General features: G+C 34.8%; 1 protein-coding gene across 3 annotated transcripts in view; it reads left to right on the top strand.

Moving 5' to 3' along the window:
* CAPS2 (calcyphosine 2) overlaps window positions 1–24,799 on the top strand; it is a 29,652-nt gene extending 4,853 nt beyond the window's left edge. For 2 of the 3 annotated variants that reach the window (XM_021528154.3, XM_077783522.1), the window contains 15 exons: window positions 321–366; window positions 490–597; window positions 3,315–3,470; window positions 5,754–5,873; window positions 9,779–9,846; window positions 12,157–12,276; window positions 13,336–13,410; window positions 14,902–14,997; window positions 15,102–15,195; window positions 16,431–16,546; window positions 18,592–18,668; window positions 20,273–20,427; window positions 20,953–21,072; window positions 22,160–22,256; window positions 23,526–24,799. In XM_021528154.3, the coding sequence (XP_021383829.3) occupies window positions 321–366; window positions 490–597; window positions 3,315–3,470; window positions 5,754–5,873; window positions 9,779–9,846; window positions 12,157–12,276; window positions 13,336–13,410; window positions 14,902–14,997; window positions 15,102–15,195; window positions 16,431–16,546; window positions 18,592–18,668; window positions 20,273–20,427; window positions 20,953–21,072; window positions 22,160–22,256; window positions 23,526–23,701 (1,624 nt within the window). In that variant the 3' untranslated portion in view covers window positions 23,702–24,799. Of the gene's footprint in view, window positions 1–36; window positions 195–320; window positions 367–489; window positions 598–3,314; window positions 3,471–5,753; window positions 5,874–9,778; window positions 9,847–12,156; window positions 12,277–13,335; window positions 13,411–14,901; window positions 14,998–15,101; window positions 15,196–16,430; window positions 16,547–18,591; window positions 18,669–20,272; window positions 20,428–20,952; window positions 21,073–22,159; window positions 22,257–23,525 lie in introns of those variants that run through there. The other variant, XM_077783523.1, reaches the window with a different exon arrangement.
* The last annotated feature ends 504 nt before the right edge of the window (window positions 24,800–25,303 follow it).

Raw genomic sequence — 25,303 nt, 5'->3', positions numbered from 1 at the left:
GCTGCGGAAGACAAGAGTAAGGTATCCCTGATTTATGATCTTGTTGCAGTAGCTCCTGTTGGGGAGTGAAGAGAAGCCAGTGTGGGAGTAAAGAAGGTTCCTTTTCAGCTGCCGGGGTACTCTGCTGCTGGGGAAGAGAAGCTCGGTGGCCACTTGCTGAGTTGAAGCAAGAGGGGCTAATAGAGATTTGCTGAGTAAGCCATATCCAGCTGCATGGGAAATTTTGTGAAGGACCTAATAATAACTAATAGACAGTGCTTTTGTTATAGATAAAAAGTAAGGGAATGTATTGCTGTTAAAATTGTTTTAACTCCCTACAGGGTGCCATGCCTAGATCTAGGGAGGCTGGGAGATTCTGATGAAGAGGTAATTGTAAATTAATTTTGTCTCAAAAAGTTTTTAGAATTCACATTTTTCATTAATTTATAAAAGTATCACTTTGAATATAAACCAATTATGATTACTTGTCCTTTTTTCCTGTGGTTTTAGGATGGGGACTATTACATACCATACACTGGAAGTTCTCATAGGTGCCAACCAGATTCATCTTCAGAGTGGAGAATGCCATTACAGACTCCATATGCACAGCATCAACATGTCAGTCTGTCACTACAAATATCTTTATAATATACCACTTTAGCAGTAATTTAGAAAAGCATGTGTATACTTTTATGTAAGTTTTTTTTTTTTTGTTTGTTTCTTTTTCCTTTTTGGTTAAGCTCATATCCCCCAAGTGCTGTTGGTCCAAAATATTTATTGCAAAGTCCTTTTACTGAGATTCTTTAGAATATGTAGAAAAAATGATATTATTACATATCTTAGTTCTTTGTTGATTGATGCCCTTACCCTTTTGTTGTACTTTTTTTAAGAGCTATATTAATAATAGAAATAACAAAGATTAGTAGTAGTAAGTGTATGACTGAAGACAAAAATCTGTTTACAAACCCTAAGTATTATTTCTATGGAACAGTAGTTACTTCTGGTGAAAGGAAAACTTCTGGAACTACTTGCAGCCATTTAATGTGTTTTCTCTTAGGGCTGCTGTCTTTAAAACAGAACCGTGACAAAAACTTTGGAATTCTGTCTCATTTGTTGATGCTCTTTTCATTGTTAAAATCCTCATCATGTTAGCTTTTTCCCTCTGGATGACTAAGACTCTTAATCATCACTAGTCTTAGGTGATTTTTAAGCAAAATCAGTATTCCAGATGCTAATAGTCTGGTTTGCAGTACATGCAACATTGTTCAGGATCAATATCCACTATAAAAGTTTTAAGAGTTAATTTAATTACTCAGTTTTTTTGCTTTCCTGAATGCAGGAAAAGAATTCTTTTGAACTTTTACATTTGAATTAAGTATGAACAAAATAAATGTGACAATTTTTTATTTTATCATGATACATCTTATTTCCTGCTTTCCTTTAAACAGATGTCTAGAAAATTGTGTCAGAAAAAATGGAGGTAAAGATGTTGAACAAATACAGACTGACAAAAAGTCTTATCAGTTCAGTACTGTGGTATATGGTATGAAAATGTATTATGTTATAATTTTATGTGATAGGAGCTAGTTTATTGCAGAAAGTATTAAAAATACACTGATTAAAATTCCATTATTTTAATAATATTTATTTTATTTAAACATAAGAAATACCCAAATAAGTGTTTAAAAAAACCCCCAGGATTTTAACTAGAAGGAAAACGAATTTTAAATTAATTTGTACATAACCTGTGTGCCTTGAAACAAATAATAAAGTAACTTGAAGGGCAGAACTCCAGATTGGCTGGAGTTCAAGGTGAATCTGCCAAGATCACTATTTTGTATGTTTCCCTATATAACCAAATGGCTTCTCTACTTGAAAAACAATTTCATTTAAGTAAAAGCTGAAATGGTGAGTGGTTTTGTCTTTTAAAAATAATGTACTGAGAATGTACTAGTTTTTAGAATGCATAGGTATTTATATGTGTCTCAAGATGTAACTGTAAACATATAACTCCAGATAGGTTGTTTTCCTTTCTACTGCCTTGTAAATGTGCAGTGCAAGCATGCTTCAGTTGTTATGGCCTTTTTAGGTCTGGGTGCTTATGATTACACTGCTTGCTTTACCATTTTTTAAAATTAAGTTTGTACGTATAACTCTGTCAAGCTGCAGGGGTGCTAGTAGAAGGTTGGTGTGGCTTTGTTTCTCAGGGCCGTTCTTATATTTTCTGCTTTCTTTTATCTCTTGTGGCTTCCTTTTTTCTTCTTAAATACTGAGTGCTCAAAGTCTTTCTGTCTCTCTCCCTCTTCCTCTCCCTTTTTTGCCTGACTTGCTCCCCATCTTTTATTTATTTATTTATTTATTTATTTTTTATTTTGGAGAAGATTTTTAAGCTGTTTTAAAATATTTTAATGTAGTCCTCTGAGAGGCCTTTATTTCTTCATTTCCTGCTTCTGGGGCTCTGAGCAAGCTTTCGCTGAGCCAGATAGATTCCAGCTTCTTCAGTAACTGTGTAAATAAATCTTCATAAAATAGGTCACTTTTGGAAGAAAAATTTAAATATACTCTTATAATTCAGGAATTAACCAGGGGAAGGGATGTGAATCCTCTTTTGAGGGAGAAAGTTGGCTCTTCAAAAACATAAATCTTTTTGGGTTTTGAGAAATGGTTTTCTAAAGCAGGACTGTAACGTTGTTTCAAGTGTTGAGTAGAGATGCAAGAGAAGACCACCTTACTTTTTTTTGTTAGCACTGAAGGAATATAACTTAAATATTGAAAGTGTTAGTTATTCAGGGAGACAGAAGGGAATGAGTATTAGACTTCTGTCCTTGTTGCTGCTTCTACTGATGCCAGTCTTTGTTGTGCAGAGCCCTGAAATGGGTGGAAGGTTAGAAAGGTACTCAGCCATGCAGCTGATGTTGTTCTAAGGAACTGTGTCCCAGTTCTCATTGGCCATACAAGTGTGTTAGAACTTCTGACCAAAAGTCAGAAGTTCCATCCATCTATTTTCAGCCATCCAGAACTCAAATGTCAGAATTTCCATTTTAGTGATGTTATAAGGCAGAACCACTGAATCTGTCTTCTTTTTTAAAAGTAATGTAAACCCATTTGAGTATGTGTGTTTTAGATTTAAAAATGGTGGAATTTGAAGAACTTAATGGAAGTTAAGCCTGAATGTGCAGTCCTGTTTGCATTTTTTTCTTAATTTGAAGCATCATATCAAGAAATTTCAATCATTATACTGAATAGGAACTAAAAAAATGCTGTTTGCATTCAATAGACCAGACAGAGACTTTTATATTGAATACTCATTGTTTTAACATTCTCTTTTGGAGCAGAAGACAAGATCAGAAAGTCTATTATCCCTCAAAGACAGGTCCAAACCAAAGCATGGTCAGTATGAAGGAGGTACAAAGGAAGAATACAAGCATCAGCCTCCGAGAATTGCAGAAAAGAAAAAAGACTACCTCCAGTGTCCAGAGAATTCAATAAAGGTAGCTGGAAAAGTAGAAATTGCATTTTTAATCAGTAAATGTACATCACTATTTAATTATACTGTTTGGAAAGGTTTGCACATATATGTTATTAATTTCGTGTTTTTATTGTAAAGAAAACCATGTAAGTTTGTAATGCTGAGGAGGAAATAAACTGTAGGTAAGTTGTTTCAGCTATTGCAGAGAAGGAAGTTGAAGTGGTCTGAGAATTTATGTATGGTTGTATTCTCTGGTAAAAAAAGTAACACTGGCCTTCCTAGTACACTTCTAGCCTGAGCCTGAAGATTAGCATGATTGATAAGGAAGAACCTAAGTCTATAAGAAGAGGAGAGACAGCAGGAAGATCTTGGTAAAATGTTATTTCCAAAACCAGAAATTCATTCAAGCTTTTTTATTTTTTAAATCTAGAATTACTTTAATTACTATTCTGTAAATTGGGACTTTAAAAAGGAGAAATGAAAGACTTAGTCTGTTCCTTAGAGAACTATTAACACTGAAAATGCAAAGGAATATGGGGTTAAAATAATGAAAGATATTATCTGTACTTCTTGCTTTGATGAGGTGTAAGAGTCAGTACAGTTGGACTGCAAGCTGTACTAATTCTACCAAGTTTCTTTTGTGTTTTCAAATTAAGGTGGAAAGAAGGGTAGATCAGTGAAGAGAAACTGAAAAACAAAGGGATTAAAAACCCCAACTTTCATCTTGTTTGGAAGAGGTAGTGGAGAAGGGTGGTTGAACAGGGAAAGATGCATCATTGTAGGTGTAAGGAAGCAGGAAACCTAAGTAAGCAGCAGCTGTGAGGACTGGTTGAATGATGGATTCTTCTGAGGGTAAATGACCATTTAAGAATCTTAATGAAAAGTTAAGTATGCAAATGTTGATAGAACATATTGTGCTCATTGCTTTTCAGAGAAAAGGTTTGTGATGAATAACAATGAGTTTACTGGCTTTACTTTCTTAGCATTCAGTAGAATGAAAAGGGAAGGTTTTTCAAAAGACAGATTGTTTCATATATTATAGATAGCTCTTTTAAAGCTTTCTCTTCATAGTTGTGCTTCTAGTGATCCAAATAAAGGAGAACCTGAAAAAACCTATTAAAACATTCTTATTCACAAATAAGAGGTGAATGAAAAAAAAGTTGAGGTATTTTGTAGTTTAGTTTTATGTTTAGTGGCAGATGAGGTTTTCTGTTCTGGAGATTTGTTATAGATTTTTGGGGTTTTTTTTCCTGTCCTAGTGATTCCACTCTAATGTACTGGTCTGAACTCATATAATCTGTTTTTCAAGGAATGAAAAACATTATATGCACTACTGCAAGCCCATCAAAAGGGTATTTACAGGAGCAGCTAAGTTATCTGAAAATGAAGAAATAGATGGCAAATGTATGCTGGGAGATAAAAAGCAGGGCTGGCTTTTTCTCCTGTGGTGACCTTGGGTTCCAGAAAGATACTTGCTAAGCACTAGAAGCATGTGTGTTAATTCTCACAGATTTTAATATAATGTCTATCAGAACAATTTTTTTGTGTTACATATTATCACTACCTGAATAGGTGAATAAATAAAAATATTTCAATACATTTGTTTTCCTTGATTAGTGGAAGTTGTAACAACTTCTCTTTTCAGTAAAGAAGGTGCTTATGGATGAGATTGCTAAAACTGTTTCTGTCAAAAATTCCTGTATCTTTTTTTTCATAATGTCCATGTAGGAAATATTTCCATAATACTCTGGGACTGGTTTACAAGTCTGTTAGAACCAGTAGCATGCTTTTGCTTTTCTCTGTATAGCCTGTATTTAACTTCTTCATTGGCCACAAAGCAGTATCTCTACAGTGAGCTTTGAGCTTTATACCTAACAACAAATCCTCTGCTTCCACTTGGCTGTTCCTGTGCAGAACAGAAAAACAATGAGTTTTTTCTTCTCCTCAGAGATGCTAGTCTGCTTTCTCTGATTGCTGCTGTTTTTTCATGAAGCTTGTAGGAACACAGTGTTTTTAAGATTTAAAAATTTATTATTTATTTCAGTATTAATGAAAACTGGTCAGTATTCAAAAGATAGAAATCTTGCTCTCTAGTCTTTCCTTTTAAGTTCAGTTTCTGTAGAAAGCTAGGCTTAAAAATATTATCTTTTAATTAGCATAAAATGGAAGAAGTAGACAATTTAAAAAGTAAGGAAGAAAGAAAATAGTACTTTTAAATAAATTGTTGAGGAAAATGTGTGGGCTTTTTAGTTTGTTTTTATTACAATTCATTAAATTTGAGTTATAAGGATGTATTTTTGTGTAGGGTACACAGCTTGAAGATGGACATTATGATTTTGGAGCCCTTGATAAGAAAGCTCTCCTGCAACAATGCTATACAAACAAGCCTTATAATATGCAGCACAACATAAAGAAATCAGAAGCTGTAAGTATTTTGACTGGTGTTATGCTGCTAACCACCTAGATGAGAAGAATGGCTACCCAGATGTTCAACAGAAATTATGCCTCTGGGGATTTGGGTCTAGTATGTAATTGCACCCATTGAAATCATGCAAGTTTAAACATTTCTTTCAATAGGAGCAATCCAGTGAGCATTTTCAAAACCTTTTCTGCAGTGCTGGTATTTTATGCAGTAATCTGTATAAATGAGAACACAAATTATGAGTAATATCTACAGATACATTCATACAACTAAGAATAACTGAGATAGTTGAGCTAACCTAAATGTAATGTTACATTCAGTGTCAGAAGCTGGACTTTGATAATCCCTGTGGGTCTCTTACAGCTCAGGATATTTTATGATTCTATGGTTTCCTCTGATCTGTAGTTTTTAGCTGAACCTGTATTCAATGGTCCATGAATTCAATAATTCTGTCAGCTAGTATTAGATTGAGTCAGCAGCAGCTTTGGCTGTGTCTTCAAGCTCTAGGAATGGAGCTTCTACAGTGTCTCTGAGCAACATCTTCATGTGACATGCTATTCTCTGTGTGAGGAAGTTCTTCCTGTTGTCCACACCAATTCTCCCAAGGCTCTGTGTGTAACGTTTACTTCCTGTTATACTGTTGACTTCTGCTAAAAAAAGTTTGGGTCTCTTTTCTTTGTAACTTCTCTTCAGAATGCCTCATAGCTGCTGGTTCTGCAAACTAAACAAACCCAAGCTCCCTTAGCTTCTCCTTTCAATTGCTTTTGCTCTGGTCTTTAGTCAGATCCTTTTTGAGGGAAGGAGGGAGCCCCGAAGTCTGGAAACTACCATGGACTCAGTAGCATGCAGAGAGGGGAATTAAAACTTTCCTTACATAGATGTACCAAGTATACTTCTTTAATTTATTACATAGACATGAATTTTACTCTTTTTGGGACTAAACAATAGGAGTCTTGCCCATCTGAGGCCAGATTGTGAATTTAGGATAATTTACAGGGATGAAGAACCTTGATTTGATATTGCATATTTGCTGTATCAGTATTTGCATATGCGGAATGATGGCTTTTATAACTAGTTTTTGATGGGATTGCTGAAAAGGGTTGTGCATTCTAACTTTCTCATGGAATAATAAGCCATGAGAAATTTTATGGTGTTTTTTTTAAGTAAATAGTAATTTTAATTAATTTTTATTTGCTTGTCACTATGCATTGAATTTTGCATCATTGAAACCATTTGTTTGATTTCTAGTGTTGTTGAAATGAATGCAGATGTTGCTCTACTGAGGTCACTGTTAATTTTCATGACAAGAAAATATTTTGAGGCAATACTTAAGCTTTTATTTTTAGAATAAATTAAAAAATCTATACTATCAGCTAAAGATAACGGAAAAAAGTCTTGAAGTATCCCTAGAGTAACTACTTAATGCTAAAGCAAGTATGGTGAAAGCCCTGATAAAGGGAGCAGTGCAGAACCACAAAACAAAAGATATTCTGTAGATGCTGTGCTTTAAAATAAAGCCTGCACATGTCTGAGCAAGGTGTTACTGAAGCTCTTCAGAACCCTTTTGTTATTCACTCATGGTCAGCACAGGCTGACTCACTCTCTCTTTTGAGGACCATCTCAGGCTCTCCTAGGTCCAGCTTCTGATAGTGGTAGAATACCGGAAAAAACTGGTAGTAGTAACTGCATGTGTATTAATTCCATTTTGTGTATGTTGCCTCAATTATTGGCATTTTGTTTTATCTACTTGAAAATTTTGCTCAAAAATATACAGTGTTAACATGTCCTTTTACTGTAATCATTACCAAAAAGTCAAATGTTTAAGTAGAACTTCTCTTGATTTTTCTGTATTTTAAGATGAAATTCTGCTAGTGGGGTTCTGCAGGGCTCCATCTTAGGCCCTGTGCTCTTCAATATCTTCCTAAGTAATTGGACACAGAACTGGAAGGGATACTGAGCAAGGTCACAGATGCTACAAAAGTTGTAAGGAGCTGCTGTGTCCCTTGAAGGCAGGGAGGCCCTGCAGAGAGACCTCAACAAATCAGAGGGCTGGGCAATTACCAACCACATGAAGTTCAACGAGGGAAAGTACCAAATTCTGCACCTGGAACAGGACAACCTTGGATGCAAGGACAGCGTGGGGAATGAGATGCTGGAGAACAGTACTGTGGAAGGGGTCCTGGGAGTCCTGGTCCATGGCAAGTTGAACATAGGTCAGCAGTGTCCTGGCAGCCAGGAGGGCCAGCCCTGTCCTGGGGTGCATCAGGCACAGAAATCTCCAGCCAGGCAAGGGATGGGACTGTCCTGCTCTGCTCTGCACTGGAGCAGCCTCACTGCAAATTCTGAGGGTAGGTTTGGGTACCACAGTATCAAAAAGACATGAAGCTCTTAGAGACTCTCCAAAGGAGAGCAGCAAAGATGATGAAGGGTCCAGAGGGGAAGCTGTATCAGGAGCAGATGATCTCCTCACTTGTTATTTTCAGCCTGGAGGAGACTGAGGGGAGACCTCAGTGTGGTCTTCAACATCCTCATGAAGATGGGGAAGAGGAGCAGCAGGTACCAATCTCTTCACTCTCATGACCAGTGACAGGACCCCGGAAAACGCCTGAAGTTGTGTTTGGGTCTACAACCCAGGTCCATGGAATAAGTTGTAACAAATACTGCTCTATAATATCACTGTGTCCTCCTTTAAATCATTCTTTTTAATACATATGTTGCAACAGTTAATGGGTAAAAAAATCAATAACTCAGAATAAAGCACCCTGTAGTTCTGATAGATGCAAAAATTCTAGAGTCTTCTAAAGCTTAAAATCAGTTTGGAATAACCAACAGCTGATCTGGTGTTGCATTAGTTATTTGGGTTTTTTTTGATTTTTTTTTTGTTGTTGTTGTTTTTTTTTTTTTTTTTTTTTTCTGGCTAGTGCCAGTCAGTATTTATTTGAAGATTGTGAATTTTACCCAAAGCATCTCTGTGGAATTAGGAATTATCTCTTATAGGTACCTGGGAACTCTTCAGTTCATCATCCACACAAAGGCTAGATCTCTCTAGAATTTGGTTTGCACACAAGACCCATTAGAAAAATATCTTAATTCTTTAGTTTCAGAATATCTAAAAAAATGAAAGGTTGCATAAACCCCCCTCAGTAACAATAACCTCTATTTTCTCACATATAAAATTAATTTTTTGGAATAAAAAGCAAAAGAAAGAAAAAATCAGAAATGTGGAAGATTCAGAGAAGTGCTGAGGCCTGGTTATTCCTGGTGGCCTTCATACTATCCTGGGACATTCTCTTGTGTTTTGGTTTCTCTCTGTGTAACAGGTTATGGTCAATGCTTGCACACTTTGCCAGGTTATGGTTCAGTGACACTCTAATAAAAATAAGATGATCATGTTAAATCCCCTTTCCCCTTTAGGATTATATTTCCTGAAAGGTTTTTCTGGTTGACCTGTCTCAGCAGAAAATTATTGTGGCATGCAGGAAAGGAAAATCTTACACCTGAGACTGTCTTAAGAATTTTTTGGACTAAATATTGCTGGAGGTAAAGTTTTATTATCTTAGTTGGAATCTATGTCACCTGAAAAACCTGGAATAATGTGAGTCTCCTCAGGCTCTATTGTACTTGGTACTTGCAGAATGTATTGAAAACAATACAGAAATAAGGATTTTGTCTGTAAACTTAAATACTAGAATTCTCATATTTGTTACAATTAATATGCATAGACAAATTGAGTATGTATCAGAGAATATTATATGTCATTTTTTATGCAAAGAGACTATTAAAAATGTAAAAAATATTAATTGTGGCATGGGTAAGTCTGTGACCTCTGAATGCTTACAGAGTAACCTATTATTTGAAGTGCCTGTTATTATATATTTCACTTGTTCTTAGCCAGTTTTTCATTGCAGGAGGATGTTGCTGCAGAGAGGAGAAAACAGGCTGTTGTAGAACAAGTTATGGTGGATCAATTATGTAGGTAAATAAATTTATAATGTAAAATCTCTATTTTTCCCTACAGAGGAATTTAGATCTGTTAGTGTTTGGTTTTTCTTGCTTAAGAGTTATTTTGATCATCTTGTTCCAAGTCTTATGAAGTCTTATGTAGTAGTATTATTTGCAAAAATTCTTTAAGTGAAAGACTTTTTAATGTAACTTAAAATATCAGTTTAAAGTGCCATGTGTATGGGTTTTTTTGTGGATATAATTCCTAATTTTATACTTGAGCCTTTTTTAAGGTCTTTACAATAGTACTAACTTTTGAAAATAACCCTCTTGCACCTCAAGAAAATATATGGATGCCTGATCTTATTTATAACACCTCCTCAATGTTTCTTGTCCCTTCTAGAAATCTTAGCTTTATTAATATTTATTAATCCTTTATTAATACTGAAACAGCACCTCTCAGGCATAAAGGAGTATTATACCAATGCTGGTGTAATAATATTATATGGCACTATTATAAATTGAGTTGGTCCGGGTTGTGCAGTAAGATCTGCTTTCATTGCTATCCCTTTAGCCTTGCTTCTGTGCAGAAGGATCCCTCTATTTTAAGCATGCTTTAATAATTCAGGGCTTTATGCAAGCTGTCTGGTTATGACAATATAAGAATATGAAAGCTAGTTTAATATAGTTTCATGTTACTTTATACTTGCAAAAAATTATCTGTGGGTATGTCTAGATTATTTTGCATTCTGTGCATAGTTTACATTTTCTGGAGTTATCTGCATTGGTGTTTCAGCCCATCAAATCCTAAGATTTTGAGGTTGAAATGTTGTTGCACTGCACCATTTTAGTGTTTGTTTCTGTTACAATGGAAGTTTAAATGACCTATATTGTTTAAAAGTCTATTAAGACTTTTACACTGTTTAAAAGCTTACATGACAAGAAGGTTGCCTGAGGGAAACAAGACTCACATGAAACATAATGTTAAATTCCAATTTTAGTCGTCATTTAGCAGGATTAAAATTATGGAACTATACAGGGTTGAAGTCCCCCAGTTTTCAGATAAGTGCTAGGCTTGTGTCATATCCCTTTAAAGATTATTACAGAGGTCATCTTAAATACACTGGTTATGTTGAAGTGCTTCGGTACTACAGGTGTTGTATTAAATGTACAGCTTTGTGCATCTTGGATCATGGATGCCCATTCTGTGTTTATCATCGTTCTGCTGCTTTGCCTTATTTTTTCCATGTATTCCTTCTCCTACTCGGAACCCTTCTGTTGATAATGTCAAAACAATATTCAGTAGTGCTGCAGCTGCATCAGGATGAACTTTTAATTTTAAAAAATCTCTCTGTGTATGTTTCAAATATAACTCTGCCAGTACTTCTAAACAAATTGGTATCAGATATCAGGATGTTAATCAGAAAAGATTAGTTCAAAACTGTTGCATGAAAAAAGCTATTTAAGGAAATACAAAGTTATTTTGAATATTTTTTAGTAGAGCAAATCTTGCAGTTAAATCAGTGTAACTGATGTGTACAAAGATGTATCTGTATAGATCAGAGAGCAAGTTTAGAAAACTGTAATAGCCATGAACAATTATTTTTTCCCTTGTGATAACCATTTCAAAAGCATAACAAGCATCTCATTTACTTTTAAAGGTTCTCTTGTTTACTTGTTGAACTGATATAGAGACTATCAAAATGTTGAAAACCGAGTTAATCTGTTCCTTTTCTGCTTGTTGGGACTTTGAGATCCTCTCACCTCTCAAAGGGAGCACTTTGAGAGAGGAAGTACCAATGTTTTTGTTGGATGACAGATTGGATGCGGCTCTGAGTAACCTGGTCTAGTGAAAGGTGTCCTGCCCACAGCATGGGGGTTGGAACTAGAGGATCTTTAAGGTCCCTTCCAACCTAGGCTACTCTGTGATTCTGAGGAGATGTCACTGCCTAGTGCTAGTAACTGCTATCATTGATATTAGAGGGAGCTGTGGTTAAAGAATATCAACTGATGGAATATTAACAGAAATAGTAGGAATTATGAAAAACCCTACAAGCCTTCATAATACTAAGATTTATTTTATACAAAGATAGATAAAATATACTTTAAATAATATGTATCTGCATGTAACATTACTACATAGCAGTGTACTGCCAGAATATTAATTTATATGTTTGATTTTGAGAAATAGACTTCAGAATTTGTAAAAATAAACAAAAAATTAGGCCCACAAATTTGTATTACTGTATTATTCCTGGGTGTTTTCTTTCCTGCATAAAAATATGAAAGACCTGAAATCCAGACATACTAAGTTAGAGGGCTTCTCCTTGCTCTTTGTGGTCAGAGCTGTTATAAGTGATCCAGAGCAGTCCACATGTTCTGATGCTTGCAAGGAAGCACGAGGGCTTCGGGAGGCTGGGATGGCACCAATGCATTTTAGAAAAAGGACACTCCATGAAACAAAGTAAGTTTATAAAAATAATTTTTCTGCAGTATGGTTTTTTTTTTAGCTCTGTGAATTGTTTGCTTTTCCACATATTCTGTTTTTGGCTTGGATCCACCAGCTTTCCTGTGATTGTTACTGCCTAGTGAGATAAAAGGGACCTTTTTATGTGACTTCTCTGTGTATTACGATTGATTCATAGAATTTATAAAAACTGGGAGAACACTGTTAAGTTTATGTTGATGTTATTCATCACAAGGATTTGCCAGCCTTTTCCAAGTGGCTGGATGCTTGCAATCCTTTTAGAAATTCATATCCTTAGGTGCATAAATTGCATAAATATGTATCTGTAAATGCTAATGTAGATCTTCACAATAATCATACTTTTCTTTCATGTTTGATTTCTGCTGCAATAATTAACCCTATTGGCATTTAAATGACATTCCTGGAATGTCAGCATTGAATTATTTGCTCCAAGGACTTAAGAAAACCTGAGGAAACACTGTGATCCATAAAACTAAATTAATCTGCAGGTCTGAGTTTTGTTATGTTTTTTTTCTAAACATCCAGGCTTTGTGCATTTTAACATTCCACTCTAAAGTCTTTCACATCAAATGTCATCTTTGTATTCTTAAAAAAAAAGGAAAAAAAGACAAAACCAATCTCAATTTCTTACATCCATCACACAGACAAATCTCCATTTCTGAAACTAGTAATAGGGCCAATATAAAATATTTATGTGGTAAAAAATGCCCCAACCTGAGTATTTTTGCAAGAGAATGAATTGGATCATGGAAGTGTGGTGAGTAGTAGAAGTGATGGTTAATTCTTTATATAAGTGTATGTAAACAAAATTTCCCATTCATATCTATGTCCTCTGTGAATGTACTGTCATATTATATAATAGAACGCTTTACAGCTCAGAGTTGCTTTCTAATTCAACTACAGAGGATCATCTCCTCAGCCAGTTGCCAAGGATACTGTGTTTCATGGTTTTTGCTGTTTGAAAATGGTTGAGTTTTATGTAACACTTATCTGGGCAGATATAGGTGTCATTAACATGCTGCATTATTTTCACAGAATAAGGACCAAATCAGGACTAACTGAGAACATGCTCTCCAACAAGCTACGCTTTGATAGTAGGATTATATCGAGGTAATCACAGATCTTGGGAAGCTTTTCAATGCTCTGAATTTGTGAATGAGGATTACTTTCTTGAACTGATTAATTGCACTGACTGTTTCTGCTTCCCTGTGTGAAGGACACCCACATGTACTACACATGTGGGTGTCTGTGTGTAGTACAAATTTTGATGTGGCTAATGGATAGTGGCTTAACAGTCCCATTGTACAATGTTAAGATCTGTAAGCAATGTTATGTTACCATCATACCCATAGCTCTATTCAGGACAGTTACTACAGGGGCTGTGTAAAATAGACCTTTTAGCTCAGTTTCATCATCAGTTGATTAAAATTATTTTAGCCTTAGATGTGGCAACTACTATTAAGTAGTAATGGCTTTGCAACTCGTTCATAGTTCCTTATATATTAAATTTTAGAACATCTTTCAAATTGTTCTGATTTGAGTAGTGGTAGCATAAATGTATTTTTCAGTTTTGAAAGTGATGCTTTTCTGCAGCTGTGAGCTGTATACTTGTAAGACACAGCTGAAAACTCAGCAACTTACTTTAATATACCTCAATGAATGCAGTAGTCCTGGTGTATGTAATCCTTTAGTCAATCAGTGAAAATTATATTGGCATACTAAAACATGAAGCCTTGAGAGGTGTTTTTAAGCATTATGGAGAATAGAATATTGAATTAAAATACATGACTGAATCCACATATTGAATTTCATGGTGGGTTAGAGAAAACAGTCAAAGAGCTCTTTAAAAAAATAAATTGTACCGCATGCATCATTGGAAATAAAATGGATACTGAGAGCAGCCTGAGGAGATGAACTAGGTGGTGCTGGTGGATGAGAAGCTCTTCATGATCTGGCAGTGTACCCTTGCACCCAGGAAACCAGCCGTGTCCTGGGCTGCACCAAAAGAAAAATGGCCAGCAGGGTGAAGGAAGGTATTTGCCACTCTGCTTCTCTCCTGTCAGACCCCACCTGCAGTGCTCTGTCCACCTCTGGGGTCCCCAGCATGAGAAGGGCCCATTGCAGTGACCCACAGGAAGGTCACAAAGATAGTCAGAGGGATGGAGCACCTCTCTTTGGAAGATAGGTTGAGAGAGTTGAATTGTCCCTTGCAGGAGAAGGGAAGGCTCCAGAGAGACCCTCTTGCAGCATTCTAGTACCTACAGGAGGCTGCAGGAAAGTTGGGAGGGTAGTTGTTTAAAGGGTGTGTAGTAATAGACAAAAGGGAATGGCTTCAAACTAAAAGCAGGCAGGTTTAGATTAGATATTTGGAAGAAATTCTTTACTGTGAGGGTGGTGAGGCACTGGAACAAGTTGCACAGAGAAGCTGTGGATGCCCCATGCCTGCAAGCATTCAAGGCCAGGGGTTTTGGAACTAAGTGATTTTTAAGGTCCCTTCCAATTCAAGCCATTCTGATTTCAAAATAAATGTTACTTATGCTTGGGTTGAATTGGATTTATATGGATGAAAAACATAAAAGTGCTTTTCAATTTTCCTTCTAGAAATGGTCATGATGCTTGTAGGGAGTTGATTGGATTTTTTTTTGCCTGTGACAAATCCCTTACTGTGTATGAATTTCGACAGTTTGGAAAAAACAGGTAGGATTAATTACTTTTTAAAAAGGTTTAAGGAAATATTTCACTGTATCCAAGACGCTTAAATAAATTTAGTATTTTAGTACCAGTTTTGAATTATTTCACAGGACACATGCCTTGCCTTTCATTCAGAAGGGAGTTTATCAACATCAACGTGGTCAAAGAAAGGGAAAATCTTATGATCTTGGTGACTTCTATGTTGTAAGTATTCTTCTGACTAATGTAATACTATTTTATTTTGAGGTAATATTTGGATATTTGAATTGTAAATTGTGAACTAGCCTTCTAGGAAGACCGAAAGTCTTCCCTTTAAGTGACATTTTTGAATTACAGATTTTCAGAAGTTCTGGATTGTTTTGTTGTCCCATGTTTTAGGGGTTCCCAATTTAAGTTTCCAATTAAGCTGTACTTTGCGGTTCTCCCCCTAGAGGGCATAACACTGCTGACAGAGTGGAGCTTTTTTGGACGTAGTGATCCATAGGGAAGGAGAGTCCTAAAGAAGACCCAAATACTTGACAGTAAATAATCTTTGCAAGGTCTGCTGGCATTTTTAACTCGAAGAAATGATTAAATATTTTTAAACATGAAGAAATTGCAGGTTAATTGTTTTTAAACTACAGTTTGAAATGTAAACAACCAGTTTCTTTGAGCAAGTGTATGAAACAATGTTAAGCTTTGTCTACCAGCTAATCTGATGACTGATTAAAAATCATATTGCACCTTCTGTACTGCTGTAGTTCTGTACTAGATAAAGTGTTCATGGTTTATAAATACTTGAGCAAGTCTTCAAGTACAGACTATTTTCACCAAATTCTTCAAATGCTCCTGCAAATCTGAAGTTTAGAGGAAAAACTATGTATGTGAAAAATGTAGAAAGTAAAAGACGTCAACATTAGTTTTTAATGTGTTTTGTATAATCACATGCCTATCCTAACTGCTTACACAACCATCTAACAGTTTTGAAGATTAAATAGATGAGTTTATGATATGGAGGATAAATCTACTTGCTGGAATTTTCATATTTTATTGTCATGTGTATTTTTGAAGCCTGCAGATGGAAATGTGTTCTAAATAAAGATGCATCATAAAGTCATCCAGAAAATGTACTGCACGGAGTTCAGTACCTCTTTGGAATGATGCTATGTCTGTGAATCTCCATACCTGCAATCATGCTTTCTGCGCTGACATTAAGATGTGCAGATCTCTCACAAAGTCCAAGTGGTTGAGACCCTTGCAGTGTCTCTGTCTCCTTCTTCCAAATTCATGAGTTTTGGAGACTTTATAAACCAAGCCTGCTCAGATATTACAGTTAGAGCGACTGCATTTTTTTATTCTTCTCAGCATTCTTTGCTTTTAGTTTGCTACTTTATTTCCCCTTCCCCTCTATTTATGAAATACACAACCTATTTTTAAATCATTGTGTGCTTTACCAACAGGGAGCCAATCTGACTTTCCAAAGTGCTGATCATAACCTTCCAGAAAGTATTAAGCAGAACCCTTTCTTCACCCTTCGTGTGATAAGTATTGATGAAACAGCTATAGATTACCTGAAGTAAGTGCTGCTAACTGCTTTTCAAATTACCTTTCCTTCCCTAAGCAAAAAAAAAAAAAAAAAAAATTAGCTCCTAATGCCTTATTACTTACACTGCTATTTAGGCTGTTGTTAGGAGAAATTAGTAATAGATGTTAGAAAACTTTGCATAGTTCAGTGACTTCCTAGAATAGTAAGGAGTAATTTTAAAGAAAGAATTGAAATGTGATGCTGTTCTTTTGCTTTGGTTGAGGTCACATGTTTTTATATACAAATCATATATCTCCTTTGTTTCAGTTTGTGCACATTGCCTCTTGTCTTGTCAACAGGCACCACTGAGCAAAGCCTGTTTCAGTCTTCTTTACTCCTTTCTGTCAGGTATTCATACGTATTCGAGGGTAAGATCCCCAAGGCTTCTATTCTCCAGGCTAAACAGTTCCAGCTCTCCCAGGCTCTCCTCATATATCTTATACCTTGATCCCTTGCTGGTTAGGAAGAGAATAATTTTAATCTCAATTAAATGTGTTCAGTATCTAAAGACTACTTTGTTAGCAGAACTTGACTGTTATTTTCTTTCTGCAAATGTTTAGACACAGGAAGCTTGTTCTCAGATATAGTAATATTCACTTAAAGTCCCTTTAGACTGAAAGCTTGGCAAAGGAAAGCTAACAGTGCATAGAACAGTAAATTCAAATTTAATTGGTTCTAGAACTGTGTAGTTGTATGATGCTTAGTGCTAATTGTTCCCTCTCAGCAAGGTTTCAGTGAAATAATACACAATATAGTTGATAATTCAGCTAGTTGATGTAAGACATTTTACATCTCAGAAGCCTATCATTCAAATAAAGCAGCTTTTTCTTTCATTTGTGGCTAATCTTATACCTGTGAAATTTGGATTTGCACCAATGTTATCTCTGAATAGAAGAACCATAAAAAGAGCTGTTCAATGGGTTGTAATTTTGGATTTTTTTGCTACCTGTGGTGGAATAGATTATTTCCTTTTTTATACTCTCTGTATTCTTTCCATTAGTGACTTTCAGTCTATCTTTTTCTTATGTATGAAGATGTTATTGAGCTCTCTAGTCTCTGATGCATAACTCTTGAATTGAATCCTCTTACCTTCAGAAAATCCCTTATTGATACAAAATCCTGTTCAGCTACAGTCCAATAGGTCTACTGCAGGTTCCCAGGAGCAGCTATGCCCTTCTGTCACAAGCCATGAATATTTTGGTTTACATATGTTCTTGAGGGAGTACGTTGTCCTCTGCAGGAGGCTGTTGACTTTGCATTTAGGTGATCTGATGTAGGTAAGCTTTTAGGGACTTCATAATGGAAGGTATGCAAAGTGGAGATGAAAAGTCCTACTAGACAGCAGAGATAAGCCTTTGGCCTCAGAAAGCAGGAGTATATCATGGCAAAACACTGGTGAGCAAGCAGCTCAGAGTTGACAGTAATAATTTTCCATTTTTTAAAATATTCTGAATAAAATAATTGTAGGACTTTGTTGGTTAGGTTTGGCTTTTTTATCCTCCAGTAGGTTCTTCTACAATATTTTCTTATCAACCTTTATAGTAATTTCTGATAGCTTGTGGGAATAGCAGAAAAAACTCCACAAAATTTAATCATAATTTTGAGATATACTTTTGGTCTACACATTTGCTCTTTGTGCTCTAAACAGAGATTTGAAAAGTATTTCATGTCATTTTGCTGTTGGTGATTAAATGTGGTTGCTTTAGCAAACTCTTCCAGTGGTATGAGATTAGGATTGAACTAAACTTTATGCGATTTTATGCATAGGAGGAATTATCCATGGCTAATGAATTAGTAGAGGAGATTTCAATTAATATTGTTAGGAAAAAAATTCTGTGTATCTACAGCTGGTCAGCAAGGACTTCTGTGAGTGCCCTCTTAAATTCAAGCAATTGGATATTGTGTTTATAAGGGTAGTATATTAAATATAAATTAAATATAAAGTTAAGTATTTTGAGATTTCTTGCTACATCTGCTTTGAATATAGTCATATTACATGTAATTTCACTAATCAACATTAATTTTGACTTCTTTAGAGCTTCTTCTTTGGAACTCAGGGAAGAGTGTTCCAGGCAAGTGGTTGATGATAGCAAAGTTTTTAAGAAGATTCAAGGTTTGTATCTACCAGCACCCATTCAATTTTAGTTTCTCTATCTTTACAGCTCAGGGCAATGATAATAGTGATGTAATGAAGATTTTATTTGTGTAACTGAAGTTAAACAAAAGTTAGATATTTATCAGAATATTATTTGAATCTGATACCAGGACAAATCAGTCATAAGAAAGCTTTCTCCTATCTCTTCAAATAAACAGTCTGGGTAAAGATTGTGCAGAATGTACAGAGTAATTATGAATGTAATCAATAAAACATTAATCTCCATGTTGACATAATCACTGAAAAAAATCTGAAACATAATGCTGATGCTATGTTACACTGGCATTAAATTTGTTATTGGCCAAGTGTAGAAACACCATCTCATTTCTTCCAGTAATTTTGTGCTAGATACTACTTTTGGCCATTGTTTCTATACATTGTTAAGTTGCATTTGATATTCTCTATTATTTTGATTTTTAAAAGTCATGAGTAGAATTGTGTACTGTACTCTGGAATATGTAAATAAACTCTACCATATTCCTATTTACAGTCTTTAGGACAAAGGCATAGCATTTTGTTGAAGATTATGGAAGGATGTTTGTACAGTGTTGTGCATTATTTTTGTAACATTGTTAACAAAAATGGTTGACCTCAGCAGCTCACAGCTCGTATAATCTCCTCTGTTTACTGTCATTAACTAAACCTGCTTAAGTAGGCACTCTTTGGTCACTAGAATCTGCTTGGACATTTACTTTTCCCAAAAAACAGTTAGAATAATTATGGTTATTTTCAAATCTTCTAGTTATTCCATTTTTCCCTTTGCATAATAGACACAAGCTGACTTTTCTGTTATCCAACTGTATCTAAGGTTTGCTGGTGTGGCCTGGTAGAATTTTGTGTGTGTGTACTTGTGTACTTCAAGGCACCTTTTAATAAACAGCTGAGTTTCAGCATCACTGGAAAAAACTTCCTTCTTTCACCTTGCCCCTATTTGTCTTAAAAATTGTAGATATAAGTAATTTGAAGGTAGTAGCATGTGACTAATGTTAATAGAGTATGCTGAGAAACTCGGACATCCCTAAGTGAATATGCTAGCTGAAGTATTTCATAAGTCTTGCCATAGAAATTATGTATCATTTGGGAATGATTTTGCCAAATTAGTCATGTTTGTTCTCATTCCCACATATACGTAACAAGTTTGTAGAATAAAGAAACAACTTTGTCTCATAATAGAATTTTTATGTTGTTCTGAAGCAGTTGTTCCAAAGTTACTTTGTATGTATAATCATGCCATGTAATCCAATCTCACAGAAGTAGGCGGTTTTACAGTCTGAACATACTGAGAACAACAGCCATTTTTTCTTTCCTTATGTGGTCTCTTTGAAAAAAGTTTGTTTGGTATTGCTTGTTAAACATACTATATATGATTTTCACTCAAATGTTGAATAACAGATGATTTCCTTTTGGACTGGCATTTTTTCATCAAAGATGAGAGAGCCTGAATGCAAGGGTATGTCTTTCTAACCAGCACCATCATGTGTAGACATGGTGTTCTTTACTTCTGTATTGTCTGTGGACAACTTCAGGTAAATGTTGTATCCTTTATTTCTCTAAATCCTCAGGTATATTCAGAGAAACATTAAGTAAAAGAGGAGTTCGGGTTATAACAGGCTTAGGAAAGTATTTCCGACAAATAGACAAGAACAGAGATGGTTTTCTCTCTCAGGCAGCCTTGAAAGAAGCTCTAAAAGTATTCCACTTGGAAATGCCTGAAGGGGTGAGTCTACCTGAACTGTAAATGTGGGTATAATTTTTTTTAATTTATGAAATTGCTTATTTTCTTTGCTGAAATCTATAGTTTAATACCTGGGTTGTGCAAGTTTTCTTTTGGTATTTTTTTCCCTTATGGTATGTTAGCATTTCTGCACTAAATTCTATGTGAAGTTCTTAAAAATAAAAAAGTATTTTAAAATATGCAGTCTTTTTTTATATCATGACATGAGGAAGCAAGTGTGATTGCAACCCATTTTTTCTCTTTAGGCTTAAAAAAATAATTTTGTTTATGCTCTTAGGTTTTTTCTTTTTTTTATATATTATGTTGTAAAAGTAGCTCCCAGCTATCAGCACTGTGAATAATGTGTATTATGGTCACCAGTGACATGCGTTATTATTACAAATCTTTCAGTGAGTTTAAATCTAGAAGTTTGGTGGGTTTTGTGAGAATACTGTAATTTCCCATTATAGCAATTGTTCTATTTCAGAATCTAGTGAAGAACTTTGGCAAAATATGTTTAAATTTCAGGACTTTGAATCATTGTGGCTTATTCTTGATGATAGCAAGAATGATAAGGTTGACTATGGAGAATTTACTCATGCCATATTTGGAGAAATGAATGAATATAGGAAAACATTTGTAAGAAAAGTAAGTTTTATTGCAGATATTTTAAGTGTAAATATTTCTCAGTCTAACTTTGGAGTTAGTCATCATATTACAGTTTTTGGGTTTTGTTATTTTTTCTTATGTTCAGTACCTGGAAATTTACTTCTTGACGTTTCAGATCAGTTTATCCACAGAAAGGTAAATTAGTGGACTGCATGCTGTTCCATTGTTAAATTAATTAATTTTAAATTCTAGAATTCATTCCTTTATTATTTTGAGTTTTCATGTATATGTGCTGTTCTTATCATTCAGTCCTGTGTATGAAGTGTCTGGCACCCTGAGATGATCTCTTCCAGAAGTCTGTTTCCTTATTTTGGCAAATGACAAATTGTGGCAAATCTGCATGTGTAGATTTTCTTCCCACAGTGCCTGAAATAGGAGGCAGTCATACTTGTCTTCTTTGAGACCAACAGTCAGAGTCATTATATTTGTGAGACCTGTTATATGTGAAATGCCACTTGTTATTTGTCTATAATGTAATGTGGAGTTGTTTGCGGTATCGGACACCGATCACAAACTAGACAAAGGAGTATCAACTGGATATCAAGATCAAGAAAAATGACCTATACTTTGATGCTTTCAGTCATGGAGGATCTGACTCTCCTAGCCTTACATATCAAGCATGTGTATTTGAGTAAATTGAAATGCAAATGAAGCTGCTGTTAGCAGTGCTAGAGAGGCTGTGTGGAGGCTTCTGTCAGAATGATGTGGAATCTTAATAATTGGAGGAGGCAGAAGGGAAGCAGCTAAATTTCTGATTATAAGGATGAGCTAGAAATTAGGGAGAGAAGACAATTTTTTTTTGTGTTGACCAGGGGACACACATTTGATGTGAAAAGTGTTGAGGTAAAATAATCATGAAACTGTATAATCTAGAATGACTTTCTAGTATCTGGTGCCTTACATAAAGTAGGTAAATTGACAGAAACAATTGCACAAAAAGCAAATGTATGTACTAGAAGTATGTTTAAAAGTATGTACTAGATATTTAAGTCTATTTGATCATTTCATCTTTTCACTTTTTTTCTCCCTGAGATGTTTATATGAAACTCTTCTTTTTCTCCTTTAGGCTTATATGAAACTAGATTTCAACAAAACTGGGAGCGTGCCTATGGTAGATGTCAGGAAATGTTACTGTGCAAAGAAACATCCTCTAGTATTGGCAGGTAACTCGTGTCAACAAACAAAAATCTGTAACTACGGAAATCATCTTGTTAGCAGAGATAGCAGATCCAGAAACTGGTTGGACATACAAACTGTTTTCATATTTACTTAGATTTGAGCTGTTAAAGGGAACTTTCTTCATCTGAGGACATAAAATAAGTCTCTTAGAACATGTCTATAAGTAGTAATGGAGTTCATATACACAATTTTAATACTTGCCCTTTATCAGGCTGCTAATAGTGCCTGAATGCAGAACAGTTCTTTTCCCTACCTCTGTTAGCAGTTATTTTTCAGCTTTCAGCTGTAAGTTATCAGTGGCAAATATGATATTAATAATTTTCACTTAGTAGGGTACTCATTTCACATTGCTGTTTTCCATCAAAATATGCAAGGATTCCAACTGACACGGAATGTAGTCAGCATTTGAATAATTTATTCAGAAGGAACTTTATTTATTTCTGGAACTGGTTTGTCATCCTATAGAGAGGACTGCTGGTTTCTTCATTATTTTTTCAGCATTCTCAAAAATGTATGCCTTTGAAAAAAATAGAAATTTAAATATTTACATGCCAGTTTTAGAAAACAATACCTCAGTGTACCAAACTAGTCATTGTGAAAGTCTCCATGATGTCATGACCCTTTCGTACCTGAAGAAGAGAAGGGGTTTTTTTATATTACCAGTGATTTTAATGGTAACACATGAAGTCACATGGGGGTATAGGGATACAATATGTGGATATTTTCCCAATGTTGTAATGCCGTATTTTTTGCACTTTTTTTCTCAATGAAATAATCTTGAGTATTATCTTTATAAAATTGCTAGGACAAAGATGTAAATTGCAGAACATTTTTCAGATGCCAATTTCCTTCTTAAAATTTTCCTAGAACTTTGAAGCTCTGAAGTTATCTTGTAAGTGTATATTACAGTAAATATACACTTACAAGATAACTTCAGAATTTTAGTTTAAAAATGTATTATTTGGCTTTTGCAGTCATTTGAAGAAAAAAAATTCCTGTTCTCATAATTCATGCAATTGGCTGACCTCATGTCTTCTGTTGATACTTAATTATATCATGCTATTAAAGTAAGATAATTTCTACAGGTGGTAATATGTGAGCCAATGACTTAATTCTGAAATCGTAATATTGAATTTGTTCATTAAAACAATATTTGCAAGATAAAATTTGAAAGTTTCTTTCCTGAAGTAAATTAAATGCTACATATTCACTCTTCTTTAAAATGTATTTAATAGAAAAATATACTTTCACAGGCAAAATTCCAGAAGAAGAAATTAAATCGTCATTTCTAGAAGCATTAGGGGAGTCCTGCATCAACCCCAATGAAGTGTCCTATTCTGAGTTTGAAGATTTCTATGAAGGATTAAGTTTTGGAATTGTGGGTGATGATGATTTTGTTAATATCTTAAAGAATTCATGGGGAATTTAGAGTGAAAGATGACAAAAAAGAAGGAACACTTTCTAAACAAGGAGTGACTAAGGATTTAATATTGATGTGCATTACTTTATAATTAGTGTCTTAAATTGATTTCAGGGACAGAAAACTTTAGATGCTTTCATAATAATACATGGCAAATTTCATGGAGTGTCTGTTGAGTTATGCTAGCCACTCTTCTAATAAAAATGCTGTTCATGTCTTTTCACTGGAAATTTTTAAAACTGTATCCCACACACAAAGCCATTTTTTAATATCAAAATAAAGTCACCTATTTTAAAATAAGAGTGAATTAGAATACTAAAATGCCTGAAGGGGTATGTACAAGAAAAAAATTTGGTTTATGATGCATCGTGAAAAGCTTCAGCTTTGACTGCATAAATGTGAATAATAGCTTTCCTTAAGAAATTTTCTTTTAACATTCTTAATCTTGCTTACTTTTTCTTATGGTGGTACTTAGTTTGAAAGAGAGCAGGTCATCCTTTTCCAATTTTGAGGATGTCTGGTGCACTGAAAGTGCAGAGATATTCACAGCATTTAGCCCCTTGCCCCTTGCACCCTCTTGACTGATCTTATTTTTTCATTTTGATCAGGCATCTGAAGCTGAGCTTTGAATCTCAAAAGCTTTAGTAATCACACATGTGTTTTGTAATGCATATCTTCCTTTTCTGTATTTTGCTAAATTGTTTTCAAAACAGTAATTTATATTTAAATATCTGTTTTCTTTATATTGCTGGGATTTTTTAGCTAAAACATAGCAATTATGTATTTTGTCAAACTGATATGTAGCATTTCCTATCTATTCTGAAAGCATAAAACAGAAAAGTGTTTTAAAAAGATCCAAAACAACCACCTCTTCCACCACAAAAATTAAATTATAAGTTAAAATAGTCTTTGCTATTTCAAATGTTCTGACATGTACACTTTTCAATATAATACATCTTGCTAATTCTGTAAAATTCTTTGTGTTAAGAAATAAAAATATGTAGTTAATGAGAGACTTTGATTTTCATACACCTATCTCTGAAATGAACTGTATGCTGAACTGCATTTCTTAAGCCTGTGCAATTACAATATATAACTTTCCTCTAAGCTTGTCTGCCTGGTTTTGAATTTATAGTCCATTGTTAAAACAATCTTCATCTGAGACAGAAATTGTATTTCATAGGAATTAAAGGGTAGTGCTGGAATGGATGCTGAACGGAGGGACTTTGGTCCCCTGTGGCTGTCTAGCATAGTCTAGATATAGTAATTCCTTGTTCTAATAACTTTTGTGGTTTTACGTCTGGAATGTTTGACCGTAGCCTCAAATGTAACAAGTATTGAAGGTTCTATTCTAAATCCTCAAATAAGGGATCTTGGGGGGTTCTTTTGAGGCTGCAAAAGTCTGTATGTATTTTTTTACAGGGAAAACCAGATTTTGTCAATGTGTATTCTAAGCAAGAATTCTGACTCATTATGATTTTTATGTTCCCCATTCCTGCTGGAATTTCTCTCTCTGGAAAGGTTTTGTTAATTAGTGTTCTTGGAACTGCTGATTCTGAGAAGGGCAGGTAATTCTGAGGAGGGGAACTTTAGCTGATTGTAGAGGGATCT

This window comes from Lonchura striata, chromosome 5 (assembly GCF_046129695.1).
Source record: "Lonchura striata isolate bLonStr1 chromosome 5, bLonStr1.mat, whole genome shotgun sequence".
Taxonomy (NCBI): domain Eukaryota; kingdom Metazoa; phylum Chordata; class Aves; order Passeriformes; family Estrildidae; genus Lonchura; species Lonchura striata.
Note: the sequence above shows the minus strand (reverse complement) of the source record. Positions and strands in the feature narration are given on the sequence as shown.